General features: G+C 35.6%; 1 protein-coding gene across 1 annotated transcript in view; it reads left to right on the top strand.

The window, feature by feature from the left end:
• The window catches only part of DCC (DCC netrin 1 receptor), a 1,450,760-nt gene that overhangs the window by 663,778 nt on the left and 761,062 nt on the right, over window positions 1–25,920 (top strand). The window contains exons 3-5 of the mRNA XM_043979362.1: window positions 3,840–4,124; window positions 22,896–23,046; window positions 23,717–23,853. Of these exons, the coding sequence (XP_043835297.1) occupies window positions 3,840–4,124; window positions 22,896–23,046; window positions 23,717–23,853 (573 nt within the window). The remainder of the gene's footprint in view (window positions 1–3,839; window positions 4,125–22,895; window positions 23,047–23,716; window positions 23,854–25,920) is intronic.

The raw sequence follows: 25,920 nt of genomic DNA, 5'->3' as shown, positions 1-25,920 counted from the left end.
TTTTAATAATACTAGCCACCACATCCTTCTAAATACTCTGTCTAAACTACATTCTACCTCTGGGATTATTTGAGAAGACAAGTCTATTAAAAAATAAACTATCTATCATAAATGTCCATCTTTGGTTATATCTCAAAAGTATTAATTCATTAGGATGGAAAGGGGAAAAACTAGTCAACATTACAGATATATTGTCTATTACAGCAGTGAACAGACATGTCAAAGATCACACATGGTCATCAGCATATTCATTCCCTTTGATATGGGGAGAAAGCACGTGGGTCCTTAGGATTCCTCTGTAAAGAGTTACACTCTCACGCAAGTCCTATTTAGGAATAAAAGAACAGGTTTATTGGGGTACCAGAGAAACTGGCCATGAGGAAGGTTATGGAGGAACAAAACGCTTTCCTCCCTGACTAACTTGGGGAGCATTCTTTTATAGGGTTCAGATGGTGTGGCTAAGAGTGTTCCTTATTAGGTGATAGGCTGGGGGTGCTCTGGTGGTAGGCTGAGGTAGGTGATGACTGGTCCTGAGCAATCTGGTGATGGGTGTTAACTCCATCCTGGTGGGTCTGAGCAGTTTGCTGGTGGGCGGTTCCAGGTGGTCTTCTCCTGGTGTAGTTACTCCCAAAAGGATTACCTCATCCAGGTGCTCAGGAGGACTGGAATGCAGGGTGGTGGTCCTGGAGCATGCTCAGTTCAATCTGGTGCTGCTTATCTCTTTTGGGTGTGTATGTCCTTGATTGAGCTCAAGGAGAGGCCTACTTGATTTCAAGGGAAAACTCCTGAGGTTTCAAGGAAAAAGTTCCTTGACCTCCCCAGACAACTTTTGGGGTAACCGGGGCCCATAAAACTCCCATAACACCTTCTCCCCACCACTTCTGAAGTTAATTCTATATTAGGCATCTGACAACTCACTATCCTTTTATTACTACTGAAGTACAAGCAACACTTATTGACTTGATATCCCATTTTGTTATGCTGTAAAGCCTTGGTATAATTAAAGCAAAGTATGTGAGAATTTTCAAACACATGCCTCTTCTTCCATGAACCCTTTTGTGGTTTTCTCAACAATTGGTTGGCCTTTTCCCCTTATACCTCATATAACTATGTTTTGAATCTTCCTAATGTTCTTCTGTAATATTGTGTATTGCAATTGTTCTTTTGTGTCATACCTTTCTTAAATGTAAGGTCTGAATGAGCAGGAACTGTCTTTCTAATTTTGTATCTACTTTAGCAAAGGTAGAATAATGTCGTGGAAAATATACAAAACTCAAAGTCAGTAGATTCTTAGGCTCAATTACCACTTTTGGCACTTGTCATTTGTGCAACTATGACAAGTTCCTTAGACTCTAATAAGATTCAGTTTCCTTATCTAATACCTAGGAGTTTTTAGGTGTATGAGGTGAAAATCCATTTACAGTTTTATGTGCTCCACTCTTTGAAGAAGCTCATGAAGATCCTTTGGAATGCCCTGAAACAATACTGAAAAATATTGCATTTATTTCTTATGAGTATCTCTAAATTTAATGAAAGTTACTCATACATGTGCCCTGAAGATTTAGCTTAAGAAATTTCTAGTCTAAATTTCCTTTGTCTTTTCCAATGACTGTAGATTTGGTATAGTAGAATAAGATACAAGTGCTTATGTCTTTTATGGCATTAAGAATAACTTTAATAGTGAGCTGGCATTAGAAACTATGAATTGATTTTTGAAAAGCTGGACTTCTTTTATAGGGAGGATAAAAATGATATAAATGATGTTGCTAATTCTACATGACAAATAGATATCTAGCATATGTTGAGATTCACAAATGTTGCTTTGTTAAATTAGTTTTACATTGTGGTGAGTGTGTTATTCAATCCCCATTATTCTGAATTTTCTAGTAAACAAATGATATGTTCAGACCTCACTGACTGAACACACACACACACATACATGCATCCATGCACACACATACCTATTTTACTAAATGAAAGGAATATTTAGAAATGTTTGGGTCAGGTACATTTATAACAAACCAAGACTATGATTAGTTGATTATATATTTCATGTGTGTTTGTACTTAAAAAAAAAGTATCCTCAGGACAGCTAGGGGGCATAATGGATAGGCACTGGCCCTTGAGTCAGGAGGACCTGGGTTCAAATCCAGCCTCAGACACTTAACACTTACTAGTGGTGTGACCCCAAGAAAGTCACTTAACCCCAATTGCCTCACACCCAAAAAAATATCCTCTATTTTTCATACCATATCTTGCATGCAGTAGGACCTTAATAAATGTTAGTTGAACCAGAACTCTCCTAATTTTAAAATTAGGCTTTAAATGTGTTTAATGTTATATAAGATGTAACTGTTATCTACTCTTAGAAGGAAAGACTAACCCATTCCCTCTCAAAAAAATCTATTGAGTATCATTCACTGTTTCATTCAGATGCAAAATGGGGAATTATAATATGGCTAACTGGGGAAGAAAATGCTTGGGGTAGGGAGGTCCTAAAACACCGTCAGAAAGCATTTTAAAAATTGACAGCTTTTTATAAATGTCTAAACATTACAACTGTCTATATACCATTCTGAAAAGTACTGTCTCTTTAAGCGCACACTTAGAACTCATATTCATGCTAATCAGTACTGAATTTATGCAGGATTTTTTTAATAGTATACTCTAGACTGGGCTTCACAGAAAGTCTACAGATTGGACTTTGAGCAATGAGCCAGTACATTTGTTAATTGATTTCCTTTGAACCCATTGGAGATGTGGATGGTGTTGGATTGTGTTGATCAATCTGTAGTGTTGGAGTGAAGGTGGGATTGAGGTGGTCAAGAATATCAATATTTTCCCAAGTATTGGACCTATTATAATTTTGCTTGCAGAAATCAGGTTAACAGGGTATCAAATACATTTGTTTCTCTGATTTATGGAGTCATTGTCTGCTCCACAACCTTGTTAATAGAAACATTTATATTTACATAATGTAAAACCTGCAACAGAGGTGGGGGGTAGAAGGAAAGAGAAACAGAGACAAGGCAAGGAGGAGAGACAGAAACATAGAGACAGAGAGCAAATAAGAGAAAGACAGGGAGAGAAAGTAGCCTTCAAAAGGTCTTGTGCCATGTTGAGATAAGCAGTATATTTAAGCTAGGTCCTATATCATTTCTGTTGCTATTCCAATTATATGACTAGGCAAGTTGTCAAAGCCTAGATTTTCATGTGGAAGGAATCTGACAGGCCATCTGATCCAAATCCCCCACCCTTTTCAGGCAGGAGCCTCTTCTATGGCTTCCTTCATTGAGATTTCCTTACATATTTATAGGGCTTTTTTTTGTTTTTTAGTGAGGCAATTGGGGTTAAGTGACTTGCCCAGGGTCACACAGCTAGTAAGTTTTAAGTGTCTGAGGCCAGATTTGAACTCAGGTACTCCTGACTCCCAGGCCAGTGCTCTATCCACTGTGCCACCTAGCTGCCCCAATATAGGGCTTCTGTCAATGTGGAATAGAAACCCTTTTCTCATGTAGACATGAGTTGAATGTTTGGCTAAAAGTGAAATTATGTGTATGTATGTGTGCATGTGTATTTGTGTGTGCATATATAAATGTATGTTTTTGTTTGTGTGTGTATGCATGTATACATATGTGTTATATATACATATGTATATATCTATATGCATTTTTCTTGTAACAGACCTCATTAATGAATACTTCTGTGTTCTCTATGACCCCCACAATATTTATCTAAGTATAATTTACTAATATTAAATAATTAACAAAAAATCATTTTTCTGCACATATATATTCTAATTGTGTTTCATATAAATTATCCCTTTCCTTGTTTCCTAGGGCCATTGCGGTTTCTTTCTCAAACGGAATCTGTCACAGCATTCATGGGAGACACAGTATTACTAAAATGTGAGGTTGTAGGGGAGCCTATGCCATCAATACATTGGCAGAAGAACCAAGAAGATCTAGTTCTGAGTCCTGGTGATTCTCGGATAGTTATGTTGCCCTCTGGAGCTTTACAGATTAGTAGACTTCAACCAGGAGACAATGGAATATATCGATGCCTTGCCAGAAACCCAGCTAGCTCAAGAACTGGAAATGAAGCAGAAATTAGAATTTTATCAGGTACCATATCCTTTCTTCCTCGAGTGTTTCTGAATTTTATTCTCTGGAAGTTTGCTCTTTAACCTTAGTTAAATGCTAAATGTTCATGTATCATTGTCAACGCACCTATTTATGTCCATTTTTATCATGCCTATGTTACAGACACATACAACCTTTTGACCAGAGAATACCTAAAGGATTTTTCCATCTCTTGAAAATCAAGATTTCTAGAAGCACATTGTGTGTGTGAGTGTGTGTGTGTGTGTGTGTGTGTGTGTGAGAGAGAGAGAGAGAGAGAGAGAGAGAGAGAGAGAGAGAGAGAGAGAGAGAATTTGAAAATACCATTTAGCTTCAGAGTTTCTTGATTCATTTGGAAGTGGGAAGGGGAGCTCTTGTCAGAAGACTTTATACAAGCTACATTTTCATCAGAATATAAAAGAGCTAAAACTAGAAGGGATCTTAGAAGTAATATAATCCAGTCCCCTCAATTTAGTATATTGCAAAGCAATTATAATTTATATTATAGTATTAAATGTGGATAGGGTTAAGTTAACATTTTCCTTGGCTGACTTCAGAAAAATCAGAACCAGAAAGGCAATGTGGTAATAGTAGATAGAGACCTGGTTTCCAAATCCGGAAGAATGGGTTCAAATCATCCCTATGATGTATGTTAATTGTATTACCCTGAGAAAATCACTTAACCTCTTAATAGCCCAGTTAACTTTTTAAGGCTTTAAATTGCTGATCTACTTTGATTGAGTTTCCTCATTGGAAGTTCCTTAAAAAAAAATGAAATCATAGGTTCAGCCCCAAAAACAAAACATAAAGAAAACCAGAATGAGTCTTTGGAAATGTATTAATTTGGAAGTTACCTATATAAAGACTTTGCTTATTGGGCAGAAGGCTAGAATGAAAGGGAGAAAAAACGTTTATCTAAATAAGCAAAAAGTTATTCATTTCAAACAATTTAGCCTTTATCTGAAGCTTTTATTGATACAGGGCTATTGGTAAAGTTGTTTTGATTGAATTGAACAATGGACTGAATCAAATAATAGGTCAATTTGATAAAACAACCAATTTCTCTTGGGATTAAAAAAATAACAACATTGGCTAATCTGATTGAATTAAATGGTTATCCTCAGTCACAGTTATAGAACCAATTATACATGTAAGCAAACAAAAATGTCAAGCAAATCAGTGGCTTATCATTGTCCCAAATAATTGGTCAATTGAATCATGCAATTTAATTCAGTTATGAGTTAAATTATCTGTCTTTCAAGGTTGTCTCTTTGGGTTATCTGCAACATAATTTACAGAATCAAGCAAGTGAATAGTAGTGAGTTTTGCTGGAAATTCATATCTTCAGAAACAATCTGTGAAAGGAAATGAAAAACAAAGTAACAAGTGGTGGAGAATTAGCCAAAACTCAAAACTGGTTGACTCTTAGAACAAAGAATACATCTAAGTTGTATGCGGGATTATGCTGGTAAGTAGTTAATAAAATAGTTCTCAGGAAGGAAAAAAAAAATAGGTAAGCGTGACATACTTTTAAGTTTAATTGGCATTTTTAACATTTTCTCTATCACTTTCTTAAGTCTAAACAATTAAACAAATAATAAAAGCATAGCATTATACTTTGTTGATCTCCAACATATAAAAGCTCATATGGAAAAAAATTAATAACCAGCTCTTGGGAGTCCATTGGAAATGGTTCCAGTCCAACCATGGATGTACATTCAGATTGGGGTGCTATTGTGAGAGTTCAATTTTAATAACTATAGTGGATTCCATTCCAGGTAATCCAAAGAATAATGGTCCTAAATTCACTCATAACTATGTGTTTCTTTGGATTTGGCCAGCAAATGTGGACTTACTTTATTTTTAGAATAAAAAATGATAATGTTCCTTAGAGAGCATTTTAAAAAAAGAAATAGTTTCATTGTGTTTCCTTAGTAATGCACCCACTTATAGCAAAAGGTAGCCTCTGATGTGTCTTTCTGTTTCTGATGTTAAAAGACAAGTGCTAAAATGAACAATAGCAAAAGCTTTGTGTGTTTATGTGGGGGGGGGGGGTTGTAGCACATGATGAAGAAAAATTCATTGAGTTCTTGCTCTACATTAAGTACTGCTGATATAAGGAGGAAAGGACCTCAATTAGTATATAGTCTAGTTAAGGAGACAGACATCAAATGTTAACTAAATATGAAAAAGAAGCATGTAATAACTATATGAGCAGTGACCATGATGCAGTAAAGAGGAAGCTGAGCTTAGAACCAGAGATAATCAAGTTCAGGGCCCTCTTCTGACATATAGTGGCTGTGACACTGAATAAGCCATTGTACCTCTCATTACTAAGGCTATGAGTTGCAGAAAAGCAACTGATTTTCATTGGAAGAGTAAGTTTTCTCACTTGGGAGTTCTCCATACCTATGAAATTACTGTTTTAGTCCCTGGCACTAAGTATATATAATGTTGTAGGAGTTAGGAGAAAGAAGTCATTAGGATGACTGGGGTGATAACGGTTGACTATAGTGCTCAAAGGATTTTACTGGGGAGATCAGTTTCACTGAATATTTTCTATCCAGAATAATTGTTCATATCTAGTTAGATTTCATGGATTTTCTCTGTCAAACTAATAAATATCTTTGGGGCACAGACTTTATTTGGGAATTATACAGATACAAATTCATTTACTGTGAGGATTTGGAAGAAATATATACACATATGTGTATGTGTGTATGTATATACATATATACACATGCACACATATATGTATTTAGGTGTATATAATTAGATATTATTATAATATGATATAATTTTGAAAAATAACTCTGTGTGTATGATTATATGTGTATTATATTTTGAGTAGGAAAATCTATAGAAAAAAGGGTAGATGCTGGCTCTATTCCACATACTTAGGTAAGAGATTGTCGTTAATTTGATTTTGTGGATTTGAATGTTTATACACTCATATATATATATATATATATGCATATATGTTTGCATATATATACATGTATACAGGCACATATGTATGTGTGCACACGTGTGTGTATATATTACATGCATGAGGAGATATTGTATATGACAATGTTTGTACATATTAGATGTCATTTATACAATCCTTTAAGGTTTTCAGATTGTTGACACACAATATTTCCTTTTTCCCTCACAACAACCCTTTAAGCTAGGTTCAGAAAAGTGAAATAACTTTGCTATTGCCATGCAGCTAAATATGTATGATGAGTAAGAAACACATCTTCCTGACTCTAAATAAAGTGACCTTCCCACTATACCACCTTGCTCACTGCTACTACTACTAATATAAAATAACTTGAACAAAGTTATACAATTATTACCATATATAATTGAAATCATTTTCATATTACACAATAACTATGCACAAGGCTTACAATAATTCTTACCCTTAATCTTAGTTAGGTTATTGATACCCTTCTGTATATAGGGGTTGCCTTATAGACATTACACAATTATTTGCTTACGCTGTGGAGTCAATGACAATACAGTAACATTGAACACTAAATCTTGTCCTGAAAATAAAATAGCAACCAAAGAAATTTCCTACAAGTCAACTTGGTGGTTTTATTCAAATTCCTTTCTACTCATCCCTTATACTCACAAAGAGTTCTGTGTGGTATTTCTATTTGTATCATCCTATCAATAAAACTGATCTTGCCAATTGGACAGCAAACCTATGCCAAAAACAAAAAAACAAACAAAAAACCCCCAAAAAACCTGATTTTAAAATCTTGGGTGGTATTATTGATTGGGGAGTCTCTGTTCTCTCTGTCACTCACTGTCTCTCTAATCTCTCATTGTCTCTCTGTCTATGTCTCCCTCTGTCTCTTTGTCTGTCTGTCTCTCTGTGTCTGTCTCTCTCTCTCTTTGTCTCTCTCTCTCTCTCTCTGAGTCTGGGGAAAGTCATGGGAGGGTAAGGAAATTGGAGTCAATAGAATAAAATTTATATCACGTGGGCATCTCGATCAGCAAACTAGGTAGACAATTCTGACAGTTTCTTCCCCTTTAAAACATAGTAGAGATTGTTATATAGATCAATCATAAGCTGTTCCTTAAACCCAAACCCAAACAGAAATGTGCCTCCCAAAATTCACTTAGTGTGGGTTCTTTATTTTTTTGTTGTTGTTGTTGGTATTTATTTCCTATGTCAAATATATTTATTCTGAAACTAGAATAGGAGATAGTAATCTTAAGTAGAAAGAACATAATCTTAGGAACCATTTGCCTGGATTTCTGTAATAATGTCTTAGCTTGTTTCACTTGTTCCAAAGAATTTCTCTCATTTTAATCCATTTTAGTCACTGATGCCAGCTTTGTCTTTCCAAATATTTACTCAGATCTTGTCACTATCCTATCTTGTCACTATTTAAAAAGGGTTAGTAGTTTCATATTGACAAAAAAAAATTCCCTAATGGACAAAGCTCAAACTCTTTAGCGCTTTTATATCCCTCTGCACTCTGGCTTCCACATAACTTCCACAAACATATATGTTTATCTCATAGTATTCCTCTTTTCCCTTCCTGTAATTTATGGGAAAATGATTTATACAACTCTTTTCCATATATATATAGATATAGATAGCTAAAGATATACATATGGGGGTGTGTGGATTTGTGTGTTTCTGGGGAGAGAGAGAGAGAGAGAGAGAGAGAGAGAGAGAGAGAGAGAGATCATACTTTCCTGCCTTTGGATGTTTATTCATTGTGACAATAACTGTTCCCAATATCTTTACCAGTCAGTGGGCAATGGGGCAACATATTGTTGCAGTTGTTAAAGTGTTGGACTTGGAGTCAGGAAAACCTGGGTTCAAATCCTGCCTTAGACACGTACTAGCCATACTACCATGTCAGGACAAGTTCCTGGACTTTCTAGTGTCTCATCTGAAAAATGAGAGGGAAGATAGAAATCAATGGACACCAAAGTCCCTTTCAGATCTAAATCTATGCTCTTGTAATGCTGTGGTCTATAGTGCAAAGCTCATTTCAGATTTTACATACTCATTTGGGGCCTTTACCAAATCTGCACAATAAGTAGACAACATGCTCCTTTGAACCTTTTCCCCCATTAGTTACCTCTATATTTGGTTCCATATAATATTTGTTTGTTTATGTTTTATGTCCCTTTCTACATTGTAATTGCCTTTGTGACAATGATCATGTTACTTCGATCACTGAATAACCCTTGGCACCTAGTACACTTTCACACACACAGTAAGTACTCACTAAGTCCCTGAGTTAAATTCAATAACCAAACATAGAAATATAGGTATTGCCCCTCTGGGTCCAAGTTATATTCTATCTAGGCCAGTATTCTTGTGACAACAATGTCCCCCATAGACAGTTAGAGAGGAAATGTCAACTTGGAAGAAACAGTGCAGCTCAACTTCTCATAGTATCCATTTCTGTGTTTCATTTGTAAATGGGTCAGAGGCTTTTTTTTTTTTTTATAAATCCACTTCTTACCACCTCTGGCAGTAATAAGCTTCATGAGTTTATTACCCAATCAGTTTTCCAACACTTGATTAATTAGAATAAAAAATACATTTAATATTGAAGCTCAGTTTATCACTACCATCATTTAATACCGATCTTGAAAAATGTGTGTATATGTGTGTGTATGTGGAAAGAGAGAGAGAGACAGAGAGAGAGAAGGGGAGGGGTGAATCTTAATAAGATGCCAGAATTGTAAAATTCATTGTCCAAAAAATGGCTGATTCTCTATTTGCAAATAAAAATATAACAAACCACACTTATTAAGGCATTTCTTTGCTGATGTTACTTATTCTATTGCTTGCATTTAAGACATAATTTCCTCTGCCGATTTGCAGGATTGAATTTTTGCCAGGCACTTTGTGTACAGCAGTGCAGAGTAGACTGCAAGGGGGAAGACTGTTGAAATTCAGTTAAGACTTCACTCTTTTATTTAATCTTACAAAGGTGTGCATATATAAGGGTGTAAAAGGCACATGTTGTCACTTGTATTTCTCTAACGTGTTCAAAAACATCAGGTAACTGAGATTGGTTTTCATTTTTGACATATGTGTTTAACATTGTTCTGTTTTAGAATGCTAAAGTGTTGTTCTAGTGTGTAGGCACCTAATTTCTGTACCTGGATGAGTTAAAGAAGATTGTTAATGACTAGGTGGTTTTCCAGAAGAATAGATTGTTTTTCTTAAGATTGGGATTATTTGCTCCTATTCAAAGCCAAGAAAAGTGGTAAATAATTTAATTAGTGTATTAACGTTCCAAAAATGTTTGAATCCCTAAGAAGATTTACATGCATCTAATACTGTGGGGATCTTTAGGAAAATGTAATAAAAGGTTCAGTTTTCCACATACAGAATCAATTTAATTGTAGAAATATTTTAAATGCCTATTATGTGTAGAGTGATATGCTAGGCACAGGTTTCTTAATAGCCAAATAGACTTGATATGATCATTTAGTGGCCCAATCTAGTGCTCTATCTGCAACCCAAGAAATTTGAATCCTATTGGCCTTACCCTTACTGTCTTTTTAAGTGGTTTATTATATTATTGAAAATCATTTTACATAAAATGTTACTGAAATGATTCTAGGTTGGTATATTACCTAATAAGATTAAATTTCCTGTCTTGCCTTTATGCTCTTTGTTTCTTTATCTTTTCCTCCCTCTCTTACTCTGCTATAGATACACATATTTATTGACTAATTTACTTAGTTTTAGAGATTTCTCTAGGGAAACAGAGATTAAATGATTTGCCCAGAGCCACACACATGCAGTAAGTGTCAGAGATAGGACTAGAACCTTGGGCTTCCTGACTCCAAACTTTGCTTTCTATTTAATGTACCACACTGCCCTACCCACCCCACCCCCATCTCTCTGTTTTATAATATGATATTGATTTTGATTACTGACCTCTTTTGATATATGTGTAACAGTGGGATCTCTGGTTCAAAGGGTATGAAAATCCCAGTTACTTTTTTAGCATAGTTGTATATATATATATATATATATATATATATATATATATACATATATATATATAAAGATAGATAGATATAGATATACATACACACACACACACATATATATATATACATACACACACACACATATATATATATATACACATACATACACGTGTATGAGTCAAGTGTCTGAAGCCAGATTTGAACTCAGGTCCTCCTGCATCCAGGGCCAGTGCTCTATCCACTGCACCACCTAGCTGCCCCTACATATATATTTTTAAATCATTACATGTACTACCTTTCAATTATAGACTTTTCTTTTGACATGAATGGTTAAATCTTTTAAAGGTTTATTTATATTCATTAGCTCCAACTTTTCTCTATTTCTCCTTCCTTGACAGCTTACACTTTACTTCCTTCCTCACCATTCCATCAAAACAGTTTTGTTAGAAATGTGATATAATACAAACAACACTGTACATGCATGTACTTGTGTACAATACACACACACACACACACAAGCCTCTTTAAGGATTTTTTTAAACAATTCCCTTCATGGGAGCAAATCTCCCACCATATGTATTGTTACTCACTGTGTGGAGAAACAAATGTTCTTTTTGCTACCTGTCCCCTTTTAGAAAAGAATGCCTGAGACTATGCATGGCTATTTATGTACTTGGCCATAGGGAAGTATGGCAGGCTTCTCATGTATGTGTACTAAAGACCAGCTGTTCTTCCCTACCATGTAGACCTTCATTGGCTTCACCCCACATTTAAAGACCTAATCTCCAACTTGAGTAAAAGAATCTGACACAATAGGCCTGAAAAATTTGAAATAATGGCTACGATGAGACACCAGTTGCAAATCTGATATAACTGCTATCTAGGGCTACATTTAGTATTGACTTATGCCTGAGGAGATGAAAAGAGACTTAATAATATGAGAACAGGGTGTCAAGTTGTTCAAGATTCAATATTGGATGTATAGGAAATAGTAATAGCTAATGATGATAGCTAGCATTGATTTAAGTGGTTTAAGGTCTGTGAAGCATTTTATAGATATTATTTCATTTGATCCTCGCAACGACCAAGAGAAATAGGTATTATTGATATCCCCATTTTATTCATGATAAAACTGAAGCAGACAGAGGTTAAGTGACTTGCTTAGGTTCACACAGGTAATTTAGTGGGAAAAGCCAAATTTCACCTAAGATCATCTTGGCATGAGGTCCAGTATTCCATCCAGTGCACCCCCCTGGATACATTAAGGGACCCTAAAATAAGACCTGAAATTTATTGTGTCACCATGGTATCTATAAAATCCTGTTTGCATATATACATAAATAAGGAAGTTTTTTAGAAATCCTACACTAACTTTGATACTTCCAAAATGGCAACATTTGGTTTCTAGAATTCTTATCAGAAGAAATAAAAATAGTCTATAAATGAAATATATTTTCCTCAAAACAAATGACAGAATGAAACTGATAGACAAAAAACTTTATTTCTGAGACACAAGAGCTAAAGTCATAGGCCAAAAATAAGAACAGACTGAAGAGTTTGTTCCAGATTTTAAATATATGTGTGTACATATGTATGTATAGCTATATACTAAATTTTATATATATGGAGAGATTTGTATGCATATATGTATAATATATAAAATTTATGTATATGTATACATATCTTAAAATAGCATGATCTCTCTCTCTCTCTCCCTCTGTGTCTCTACTTAAGGAGAAATGAAATAATAGATATAGAAATAGTCTATGTGATAGCATGTTACTTTTCATATTACATTGATGTAAATAAGGAAGGTACATAATCATAGATGTATGACTAATCACTACATTATTTTATATTTATAATTTTATTTTCTAAATTACATGTAAAATACAAATTTTGACATCAATTTTTTAAAAAAACGTTGTATTCCAAATTCTCTTCCTCCCTCCCTCTACCCCCCAAGAACTCAAGAAATTCAATATAAGCAATACATGAGCAGTCATGCAAAACATTTCCACATTAGCCAGGTTGTGAAAGAAAACAGGCAAAACCAAAACCAGATAAAGGAACTTAAAAAAAATATGCTTCAATCTGTATTCAAATACCACCAGTTCTTTCTCTGTAGATAGATTGCATTTTTCATAAGACCTTCATAGTTTTCTTGGATCATTGCATTGCTGAAAATAACCGAGTCATTCACAGCAGATCATCTCACAATATTGCTGTTATTTTGTATATAGTACATTTAACTTTGCATAAGCTCATGCAGGTCCTTCCAGGTCTTTTTGATAACATAATGTACATCATTTTTTATAGTAAACTACACTTATATAATACTTTAAAGTGGTTTCCTTACAATAAACCCATGAAGTTGAATTATTGCAACAACAGTAATAGATAACATTTATATAGTACCTTATGCTTGACAAAGAATTTCTCCACAATAACCAAGCAAAGTAAGTACCATACTTTTGCCATCATCAATCAATCATCAATCATCTATCAATCCTCATCATCATCCTCAGTCAATCCTCATCATTGTCAATCAGACCTCTTCTTCATTCAATCCTCATCATCAATCAATACTCATCAATCAATCCTCATCTTCCTCCAAACCTCATCAATCCATCATAATCATCATTAATCATCTTCATCATCTTAAATTACTCTTGCCTCTGCTTCAAAATTTTTTCACAATTACTATTGTTAACTGTCTCCCTCCATCCTATTCCCTTCCCATGATATTTCCTCTATTTTCTATGTTATTTTACCCTATCTCTACTCAAATGTGTTTTGCTTTTGACTTCCCCCTCTCACACTCTGCCCTCCCTTCTTTCACCCCTCCCTCCTTATCCCCTTCCCCTCCTACTTTCCTGCAGGGTTAGATAGATTATTCCACCCAATTGAGTGGGTATGTTATTCCTTCATTGAGCCAACTCTGATGGGATTAAAGTCTTTCAGCTAATTCTGATGAGTGTAAGGCTCATTCACTGCCCCACTCCTCCACCATCTTGCCCCTCACTCCCTGACATTCCATATGCCCTTTCCTGCTTCATTCATGTGAGATTTCATCCCATTCTGCCTCTCACCTTCCCCTTCCCCTAGTGTAATCCTCCCCTCCCTCAATTTTACCCTAAAGATGTCATTATGGGGCAACTAGGTGTCACAGTGGACAAAGCACCCACCCTGGACCCAGGCAGACCTGAGCCCAAATCCAGCCTCAGACACAAGACACTTGTCAACTCAGTGACCACAGGCATGCCACTCAACCCCAACTGCCCCACAAAAAAAACAAACAAAAAAACTATAAACAAAAAATAAATGCTTTACAAGATATCATCCCTTCATAATCAATTCCCACCTGTGCCCTCCGTCTAAATTTATTCCTATCATCTACCCTAATGCTGAGAAAACTCTTATGAGTTAGATGTATCATTTTCCCATGTAGGAATGTAAACAGTTTAACTTTTAAACATCCCTCAGTATTTCTTTTTCCTATTTACCTTTTTATACTTCTCTAGAAACTTGCATTGGAAAGTCAAATTTTCTATTCAATTCAGGTCTTTTCATCACAAACACCTGAAAGTCCTCTTTATCATTGAAGTCCCATTTCCCCCCTGAAAGAATATAATCAGTTTTTCTGGGTAGGTGATTTTTGGTTTTAATCCCAATTCTTTTCCCCTCCAGAATATCATATTCCATGCCTTCCAAACCTTTAATGTAGAAGCTGCTAGATCCTGTACTATCCTGACCATGAGTCCACAATACTTGAATTGTTTCTTTCTGGCTGCTTGCCATGTTTTCTCCCTGATCTGGGAGCTCTGGTATTTGGCTATAATATTCCTGGGAGTTTTCCTTTTGGACTCTCTTTCCGGAGGTGATGTGTGGATTCTTTCAATTTCTATTTACCTTTTGTTTCTAGAATGTCAGAGAAATTTTCTCTGACAATCTCTTGGAAGATGATGTCTAAACTCTTGTTTTGATCATGGTTTTCAGGTAGTACAATAATTTTCAAATGATCTCTTCTGGATCTATTTTCCATGTCAGCTTTTCCCAAGAAGATATTTCACATTGCCCTCTATTTTTTTATTCATTTGTATTTGATTTATTATGTCTTGGTTTCTCATAAAGTCACTAGCTTCCATTTGTTCTATCCTAATTCCTAAGCAATCATTTTCTTCAGAGAACTTTTGTATCTCCTTTTCCATTTGGCTTTTTAAGCTGCTGACTTTTTTCTCATGACTTTCCTGCAATATTCTCATTTCTTTTTCCTCTACCTCTCTTATCTTATCTTCAGAGTCCTTTTTGAGCACCTTTATGGCTTGAGATCAATTCATATTTTTCTTGGAAGGGTTGGATATAGGAGCACTGATGTTGTTATTTTATTCTGAGGGTGCACCTGGATCTTCTTTGCCATTAAAGAAACTTTCTATAGTCTGCATATTTCTCTGTCTGCTCATCTTGCCCACCTATTTCTTGACTTTTAACTCCTTCTTAAAGTGAGGCCCTGCTTCCAGGCTACACTGTCCCAAGCTTCAGGGGGCCCAAGGTGGTATGATTTAAGGAGAGGCAGGTTTTCCACTTGCCTAGCCTGTGCTTTAGTATGTAAATAAACCCAGGCTTACCTGCTGATTAACCAGGCAACAAAAGGTTTTGTTTTGTCATAGCTCCCAGGAGCCTGCACCCCTCCCCTACCTGGGCTGCCACTTGGGCTGCTTCCTGCTTCCCAGCAGCTGGGATAGAACAACCTAATTCCACCTTAGCTCTAGCAGACTACAGTAGTCTTACCCTCTGGCCAACCATTCAGCCCTCTCACCAGACTGTGAGCTTAGTTCCAGATGATGCTGTTACTTGAGTTGATTCAGAGTCTCCTGGGATAAATTTCTCTGATGCAGCCTTACTGGGGCTGGATCTGTGTTGGCACAACCACAAGCTTGAGCTCCACTCCAACACAGTACAGCAGACCCCTCTTGATGAACTTCTAAGCCATCTTTGGCTGGAAAATAATCTCATCCCATCCTTTTGTGGGTTCTGATACTCCAGGAATTGTCTTATGGCTTTGTTTGGAGTTAGGGCCAGGTTAGAGGATCTCCCTCCCTTCCATCACTACTTCTTTATTAAATATAGATGCTTGTGATCATACTGAATGAGATTAGTTTTCTAATGAAAGCGCTGATGTAGAGGAAAAGGCATCATGGTGTTTGACTCTCAGATCGCTTGTGAAAATGCCCATTGGCACCTACAGACACATGGTAATTACTAAATTTTATAAGATGGGCCTAGATAGGGAGTGAGGAGAGAGAACCAGAAGGTGAACAGTAGGCTAACTTGCATGCAGACAGAGGAAACTACCTTTGCAGAGTTAAATTAATTTGTAACTCTAATGCCTGGGAAGAAATCAAAGAGAATGCTTCACAGTGGCCTCTTCCTTTCCAATTGAAAATGTGTTTGATATTCCATTTTGGCATGACTTTAATAACAAAAACTGAGGAGCACACTATGTTGGAAAACAATTTTTTTCCACTCAAGAAAACCACAAAAATAAAAGGGCCTACATGTTACTCCTCAGAAATCCTGTAGAATGCTGTGAGTTTAGAGGTGGAAAGTGGGTATATTTTTTCCTCTTTCAAAGTCAGATGCTACTTTAAGCTAGCTTCATGCTTTCCACATGCAAGCATCAGATTCAGTAGCATATCTTTACATTGTGGGCTTTCACATTTGTAGCTGAACATGTTCCTCAAGAAGTGCTCATTTGTGTTCCAGTATAGGTGAGGAAGGCAGGAAGGAAGACAAATGTAGGAAGGCATCCGATTGCGACACTTTGAGGAATCTTGGACTGCTAAACAGATGAAGGTCTTACTAACAGGGAATTTGTGAGGCTTTCAGTTCAAAACAATTGTCTAAATGGCTGAAATACAAAGAGAGGGACAAAAGTGAAAGGCTTTGTTCCCCCAGCTGCTTATATTCTACTGGAGGAGGAGTTCTTAACTTTTTTTGTGTCATGGAACACTGTGGAAGCCTACCTGAGCCTAAAACAATTGTGATTTATTACCTACATTCATAATTGAATGAGATATTAATATCAGAGATTAGTTTTGTTTTAAAAAGTGTATTTTGGGGGAAGCTAGGTGGTGCAGTGGATAAAACACCAGCCCGGGATTCAGGAGGACCCAAGTTCAAATCCATCCTCAGACACTTGACACTTACTAGCTGTGTGACACTTGGCAAGTTACTTAACCCTCATTACCCAGCCAAAAAAAAGAGTGTAGTTTTCCCATTCAACTTCAAGGACTTTGTGAAGGATTTTTAAGGGATCCATGCACCCCATATTTAAAACAAACAAAACAAAACAAAATAAATCCACCAAATGGAATATAACAGGTCCACAGATAAGAAAATACAAAATTGTATATCACACACAGTAATACAAAGATATTTCAAGAGGAGGATACCCTGAATAATCAGAGGTAACTAAAAAGGCTTTATATAAAAAAATGATACCTGAGACATACCTTGAAGAATTCAAGGAAGTTAGAGAAAAGGGGGAAGATATTCCAGACATGAAGATCTAATTGTGTAAAGGCACAAAGATGGAAGAGCTGGAAGGGTTTTGAATGTAAATTACTATAGAACTCTTAATTTTCTCTTCTTGAAAGAACTGGAACTGTATAGAAGATTAAATTTCTGTTCCTTTTGCCAAAATTACATATGTGTGTATGTGTATATGTATATATTACCTATATATATATATATATGTGTGTGTGTGTGTGTGTGTGTGTGTGTCTATATCCCAAAGAATTCAGAGATAGATATTCAAAGGATTAAAAAGATTGAATCCTGGCAAAGGACTGTGAATTATACTTCATAACACTCCAGTTACACTCTCTTCTTGGTAAAACTTAATCTCTATCTCCTGACCCATTACTTTTGTATGTGAATTGCCTAACTGAGCTGGGTCTCCCACTCAGATACATATGTATCTTCCAAGCTACATCATTGGTCAGATTGAGATAGACCAAGGAGAGAGTCACTGATTTGTACATTGAATAGTATTATTGCTTTATGACTAACTGGAGCATCAATACTTTAACATTATTGGTTGAAGAATACTGAACTCTGTAAGGTTTAATAGAATGTAAGTTCTATAAGGACAGAAACTCTTCTTCTTAGCACCATCTTGTTGTCTTGCACTGTGCCATGAGAGCCAAGTGGAGGAAGAAGCATATGTGTAGACTGAAATATAAGAGGAGAAAGATTAGGCAGAGGTCCAAGTATTCGGACTGTGCTGACCACTAAGGCCACAGGAGCAGAGATGGAATGACCCTTGGTGGCATTATCAAGAAGACAGAAACCATCTGGAAACATCATTCTCCCTACAAAGTACTGTGCTAGCTCTACTATCTGATGAAGGACTCTTACCACCATCTGACACCTCCCTGACAAAAGGACATGCCACATTTTAATGCAGATTCCACCTACCTCCTTCTTGATTTTGTGCAGTTGGACTCCTATCATTCAGGACTGATTGGTCTTTGTGGCTTAGTGTAGCACACCTGTACAATAAATCCTTGCTACTTTCTTGTTTGAAAAAATATATATATAAGGACAGAAACTGCTTCATCTCGGTTGTTTTATCTCCTACTCTATAAGAGGTCCTTAATCATTGTTGAATGAATGAAAAATAAATAAGCAAAGAAACCATGTCTTTCAGTCCCGTGTGTGTATAAATACATGTATACATGTATATATGTGTGTATATACACACATGTGCACATTCATACAACAGGTCCACCTATATGTTAAATATATTTGTGTTTTCAATACAATGTACACACATACATGTGCATATATACATTTATGTATGTGTATAGATGTAGACATAAACTAGACATAAACATAGATATAGATATACATAATATAGATAGATATGAGACTTAAGACCTCTTGTTCAATATTCTCCAGGAGAAAAGAAACTGGAAAAATCACTTTGGTAAATTCCAGTTTCAGTATCATTACTATTTTATTTAATTATTATTTATTAGCACTTGCCCCATTCACAGAGTCTACCAGTAAAATCAAGTCAGACTTGAATTTCCACTGGGCTGGGGGTGTGGTGGTAGGGGTGGGAAGGCAACAAGTTCCTCTATGTCAGTTCCAATCGTTGATGCATTCTGTGTAGTGAGAGATCAGTATCATATTAATAGCTGATTTTTCTATCATTGTTCACATATTATTCAGGTACTCTGAAGAGGATTAGTTCCACTGCCATGAGGTATGACAGTGAGATCAAGTAAAGGAATCAGATGAGCCTCTCCTCCCAAACAGGAAAACTAAATTAGGTTTTAGTATTTGGAATCTCAATTTCTGTTAATCAAATTTAGAAAGAGTAATTTACCTTGATGTATTCCAATACATCAGATTCATATTAAGGAAATCCATTTGGTAGTCTGTGTTGTTTTTTTTAAATATAAAGTTGACACAATTGGAAAAGCCCACTTTTACCACCAGCCTGGTTATAAGTTGATGACCAAATTTGTTTGGAATATCCTCTAGTATCATAATCTTATATGTTTCACATGGGCAACAATCCATCAACTATGGGAGAACAGCTCACATTCTATAAACTTAGTAACTCACATCTGAATTTTGAAAACAGTAAAAAATACCCATATGCCAACAACACCAAATATTTCATTTTTCCATTACTGACCCTGGAAAAAAGAGTTTGCATAAATATCATTTAAGTCAATGAGTGTTATTCACTTGGAATATCAGAATCTGTATCCTCCAAGACATCTTTCAAGTATACTGTGTATGAACCTTTCAGAGGAAGTACTTTTGTTTGTTCCTCAGCATTCCTCAAGGGATTTTATCATCTTCATTCATTCATTCATTCATTCATTCATTCATTCATTCATTCATCTATTTATGTATGTATACATTTATTTATTTATTTATTCATTCATTCATCTGTTTATTCAGTCATTCATTCATCCATTTATTTATTTATTTGTGTTTTTTTTTGTTTATTTATTCACTTCTTTATTCATTTACTTGTTTGTTTGTTTTAACTTGTATCTTCCTCTACCTCATATTTAATCTTATTTTTAAAAACCTTCCTTTTAAAGTGAAAAGCAAAGTAGTTAGAAAGATAAATATCACCTTAGCAAATAGCAAGAGTGGCTTTTAACATTCCAAATAAGACTGCAGGGGGGAGTTGTTTTCACTTTCACATTTCTATGAAAAGTTCTAGGTTATCTGCTGCCATTGCTAAAGAGATTTTTCAATAACTTTCTTGGTCCTGTTTTGTTTCCACCTTCTCAGATTTTAGAACCCATAGATTTTTGAGTAGCATTTGGGAAATGAGGCCAGCAATCTTTGGCAAACAAAAGGCATTTTGCTATATTAGTTATAGATGTCAACATGGGCAAAGGAGGGGGAAAAAAAAGTAAATGACATAGTCTTAGCTATACCTGAGGTAAAGTGTCCTTTTTAGGTGAGAGAACTGTCATCCTCTCATCACCAAGTTTTGTCACAAAAATAGAAGATTAACAATGATTTTTTTTTAAACTTATAACCCCCCACCTATTTCCAAGAGGACAGAGGTAGCCTTGCCTATTTTCCTTCTTCCTAGGACCAGTCATAAATCCTTAAATATATGTTAAATTCATTTTGCTGAAAGATAGCAAGTCAAGGGAAGAATATGGGTACCTGCCAAGGGGCTCATAACTTCCAAAATAGAAGGAAATATGCACATATGTAAGAGATTGCACAGCTTTTAGGCAGACAGCAAAACGTGACTATCAGGTGAGGCTACTTAATCACTTTTCCTTTTTGGGAGGTCGCATAATAGGGATAGGATAACAGGTGTTTTGGGCTGAGAATGTCTTAACTTTGAGGGAAACTTGGTGTCACCCTAAGATCAAGTCTGTTCTGGTAGAAGTATTTTCCTATAGTTAATCCCATCAGACCATTAACTAGAGGTCTCCAGTTAATCGCATCAAAATACCAGGATGGGACTACAGAGCAGATAGAATCAGACTGGGTTTGTCTTTATTTATACAGTCATGAAGACTACATTTCTTTGACCTCTAAGGCTACTATTTCTGGGGAGATGTATATTTCCAACACAAAATAATTGCTAAAAACATTTTGATCTTTTCTAGTTAAGATTTGAAAAAAATCAACAATATTACTTTAATAAGGAATGACACATCTTAAAACATTTTTCCATTACTATCATATTGTGCTTAGTTTATATTTTTTTCAACAGCTGGAAGCAGATGTAGAAAGACAGAAAATGTCAGATTTCTTTCACAAGATGTACTTTAGAATAATGTCACTAATTCCACTGTTAACTTTATTATCTGGTCTGCAGTGGTCTTTAATTAGTCTCTGACCATAGCTTATCAACCATTTTCTGAATATTTACTAGCAATAGTTCTTGTGAAAAATATGTTTTAGTTTCCTGCAAGCTCTGAGTCAAAAAAGTGAAGTGGTAGAAAAGCTAACCATCTTAGATTGCATTAACAGAGGCACAGTGTTCAGAATAAGAGGAGATAAAGAAATTGATTTACTCTATCTGGATGGGAATTCATCTATACTGTCTTCATTCATGGAGATTCATTTTTATGAAGTGCACAAATAAGCTAGGGAAAGTCCAAAGAGAAAGACTCAGAAAGGCAAAGGAACTCAAGTGCTTACAAACTGAGGATCACTTGAAAGGACTGAGAATGTTCAACCTGAATAAAATGAAGACACAGTAGGAAAAGATAACTGTCTTGAAATTTGTAAGGAGTCTCAGGTACAAAGGGGGTGTTGTTTAACATGACCCCATGAGGCCAAACTTAACAATTATTTCAACTTAACCGGAGACAGGTTTCTGTTAAAATGCATTGCCTCAAGAGGTAACAACCTTGCCATCACTGAATTTTTCCACCCGGAGATTGGATGAACTAATTGTTAAAAAAAATTCTAACAGGCGTTCCTGTTCAGGTATGAGTTGGGCTAAATGGCCTCTGAGGACCTTGATAACCCTAAGATTCTGTAATTCTATGGTATCAAATACAGCATTCCTGCCTCATGATAGAATCATAATGTAAAACAAGTTTTAACTTTTGCCTTCTTGAACATTGGTCACCATCTATAGTACAGTACTTGGCCACACTGTCCCTGGGGAGTGGTCCATCCTTTGAGACTACTCATTTCCTCTCTCTACCATTAAAAAAGAAATACATATCCTCTTTCTTATTGTAGCAACGATCTTTTCCTTTTCTTTTTCTTTTTCTTTTTCTTTTTTTTTTTTTTGCGGGGCAATGGGGGTTAAGTGACTTGCTCAGGGTCACACAGCTAGTAAGTGTCAAGTGTCAAATTTGAACTCAGGTACTCCTGAATCCAGGGCCGGTGCTTTATCCACTGCACCACCTAGCTGCCCTTTTCCTTTATTTCTAAAGCATTATCTATGACACATAAGAATGCAAATAATTGTATTATGTTTATCTAGTATGTGCAGCATGAAGGTGTATTTGTATACAAAATGGCATTGTTATTGAGCTTTGAAGACATACTCTCTGTCATATACTGTCAAAATATATTGAAATCAGAGCCTTAAGAAACTGGAGATGTAGATGGAAAAATCTATTAGGTTTTTACTTCAAATTTGGTGTTTTGATAGTTTTCCTCATCTTTATCTCATTGCTTTCCATTAATATATCTTTCAAGGATGGAATCCTTCAGATATATCATTTATCTTTGCAGTGTCTCCCATGACAATGATGACCCTATCCTTTCCTTTCATAGATCCAGGTTTACACAGACAACAGTTTTTCCTGCAGAGACCTTCCAATGTGGTAGCTATCGAAGGAAAAGATGCCATTCTAGAGTGCTGTGTTTCTGGGTATCCTCCACCGAGTTTTACCTGGATTCGAGGAGATGAAGTGATCCAAGTCAGGTATTTTAGATTTAGGAATTTTGTTATTCTATTTGCTATTGTTCCCATTTCTAAGACCATAAAGCAAGAATGCAGAAGCCTCAGGATTGCATAACAATGCAATTCTTTTTGAAATGGAGCAGAACTGATTTCCAGTTAAGATATTAATTCTTCTTATGACATGAATTGGGTACCATTTCTAATATATTTGTTGACTATTGCATCCACATGGTAATAGGTGATACCCAATACTTACCAATTTGATCAAGCTGCAAAAAGTGATTTCACAACAAAGATAAATGGAGTAGAATCTCAGCTTTCATGATGATTTGACCTTGAAAACATTGATATGTCCCAGTATATGTACCCAATACCTTCAGTGTGTTCACTATAATTCTTAGATATATTCAAGCAATTTGTGCCACAACTACATATGCCTCGTTCCATTTCATTTCTTTGGCAGTTGCATATAGTCATCCAAAAGGAATAATTCACCCTGAATGCATTTTGGTCAATAAGATGATGACTAAAATAAGTAAGATGAATGGTGCAAGGCTTGTTCCAACATTTTAAGATTGGGGCTTCCATTTTTACACTATTTCACACAGTCCAATTTAAGCCTGGGATTAGTTTGCTAGATGTTCAAAGGTATTTACTGACTCACTAAGTTCCTATGTTTCCCATGTTGCAGGTCCAGAAAATATTCTTTATTAGGTGGCAGCAACTTACTTATTTCCAATGTGACAGATGATGACACGGGAACATATACCTGTGTTGTCACCTACAAAAATGAGAATATCAGTGCCTCCGCAGAGCTCACAGTATTGGGTAAGTGAAATATTCTAGATGTATTCACAATATGTCCTTCAAAACACAATATCACATACCTCCCACTTTAAACACATTGTACAAAACTGTTTTTTCCATTTATGAGTGTGAAATGGCTAAGTCCCAATGTTCCGTATGTGTCCTTGACCTCATTTAATTAACAGTATCAAGGTTAAATGATGCATCTGATTTTTTGCTTAGTACACAGGAGTCCAAACAACTCTTTTAAAGTCTAAGTATCCTCATTAAAGAGCCTACGTACCTTGGGTCAAGCTGTCTGTTCACCCAATTCACTGGGAATGGGATTGGGATAATCTGTCATGGGTACTGGGATATTATTTGTTCCTCAGGGAAAAAAAAAAAAGATTGTCAAAAGAACAATTACACATTCTCATGTAGGAAAACTCCATCTTCATTACCCAAGTTTATATTAATGAATCATGGCATTCTTATGGAAGCTTATTTTTGCTTACCAAGAGAGAAAAACTCTCAATATTTTTCTGAAGGCAGAGCCACTGATTAGAAATTGAAATGAGGATCACTTTTTTTCCTCAGCAAGAGGTTCATTTGCAGGATCTTTGAGGGAACTAGGAATGGGTTTTAATACAGTAAGAAATTGTCATTAAGACAAGCTTGGTCAATTGTGTAGCCAATAGAGTGTTACATACATGATGATAACAATGACTTACCTCTATAATTTCTAATTTATAGACCTAAAGCATGGGTTGATGCTTTTAGTAGCTCAATGATGGATCATATAATCTGGTAAAGATTCCCTAAAGTATGAATGTCCTTTGTGTCTTTCTGTCAAGAAAAAAAAAATGACTTTAGTGCTCTGATTTTATTATCTAAAAGATAGACATCTTTTTTTTCCTTTCTGGAGAGCAGAAGAAAATAATTGGTTATTTAGTATTTATTCATTAATAATTATGGCTAACACTTATATAAAATTTTTGCTTTGCAAAACTCTTTACAAATATTATCAAAATTTATCCTCAAAATAACTCCAAGAAGTAGATACTATGATCTTCATTTTACAAATGAGGAAACTCAGACAGATCACAGTTAGTGACTTGTCTGTGGTTGCCCAGGTAATAAGTATCTGAGGCTGAATTTGAACTCAGCTCTTCCTGACTCCTAATGAATCACTTTACCCATTTCACCTGTTTCTTCTGAACATGCTGTACTCAAGTAATTCCTAGAAAAATAATAATATATTATTATGCTATCCATTTTGTTTTCTGACTCCAAACTCATACTAGGAACACTTCAATCAATGAAATGTGTATTATGCAATAGGCAATGTATTTCGTATCAAAACCTAAGAATTATACTTTTATAATTGGGTGATGTTACAATTATAGTTTAGAATTAAACTTTTCTTTCTTTTCTGTGTCCATTTCATCACTGGGGAAAAAACGAGCATTGTATTTTACGGCCTGTGACGATCTTAGGAAAGAATAAGATGACTTCTGCTCTAAAGAGTCACTGATCTCAGGGATCAAATGACATGGAAAGTAGATTGACCATGGTTGTAGATAATATATATGAGCAGATTCTTTGTCCACTATCTTAACCCAAGTGGGTATCAGAATTTTGTGAAAGAAGTAGAAATGTGTAAGCTGGGAGCAGGGGGTAGAGCCAGAGACTTGAGGCAAAGAGCCAGTGATTATACTGGAGTCTGTGCATGACAGCAGAGAACTATCCAAGGCAGGTTTGAGTGATGAATAGTCTATTTAACCTTCCAGGAACTTACCAGTACAAGTAGAAAAGATTTTGAAATAGGACTAAAAATAAGCAGAAGCCAGGATTTGAGCAGTAATACAACTGAGAGTCCCAACAAGAGACAGAGCTAATTCAAGAACAGAGAATGAAGGAACAATGAAATCAGGTTATACCATGGACTAAAATCATCAGAATGATAAAGGTTCCTGAAGCCATAGGAACTTTTTGAAGCCTTGAGAAAATACCCTTTCCTGACTTTTAAAGAGATATCTCTTGACTAAATCTGATATGCTGAGCAGTTAGGGAGTATTATAATTATATTGGAATAGTGGCAGTCGCAAG

This window comes from Dromiciops gliroides, chromosome 1 (genome assembly GCF_019393635.1).
Source record: "Dromiciops gliroides isolate mDroGli1 chromosome 1, mDroGli1.pri, whole genome shotgun sequence".
NCBI lineage: Eukaryota > Metazoa > Chordata > Mammalia > Microbiotheria > Microbiotheriidae > Dromiciops > Dromiciops gliroides.
The sequence above is the reverse complement of the archived record's forward strand: the minus strand, read 5'-3'. Positions and strand labels throughout refer to the sequence as shown.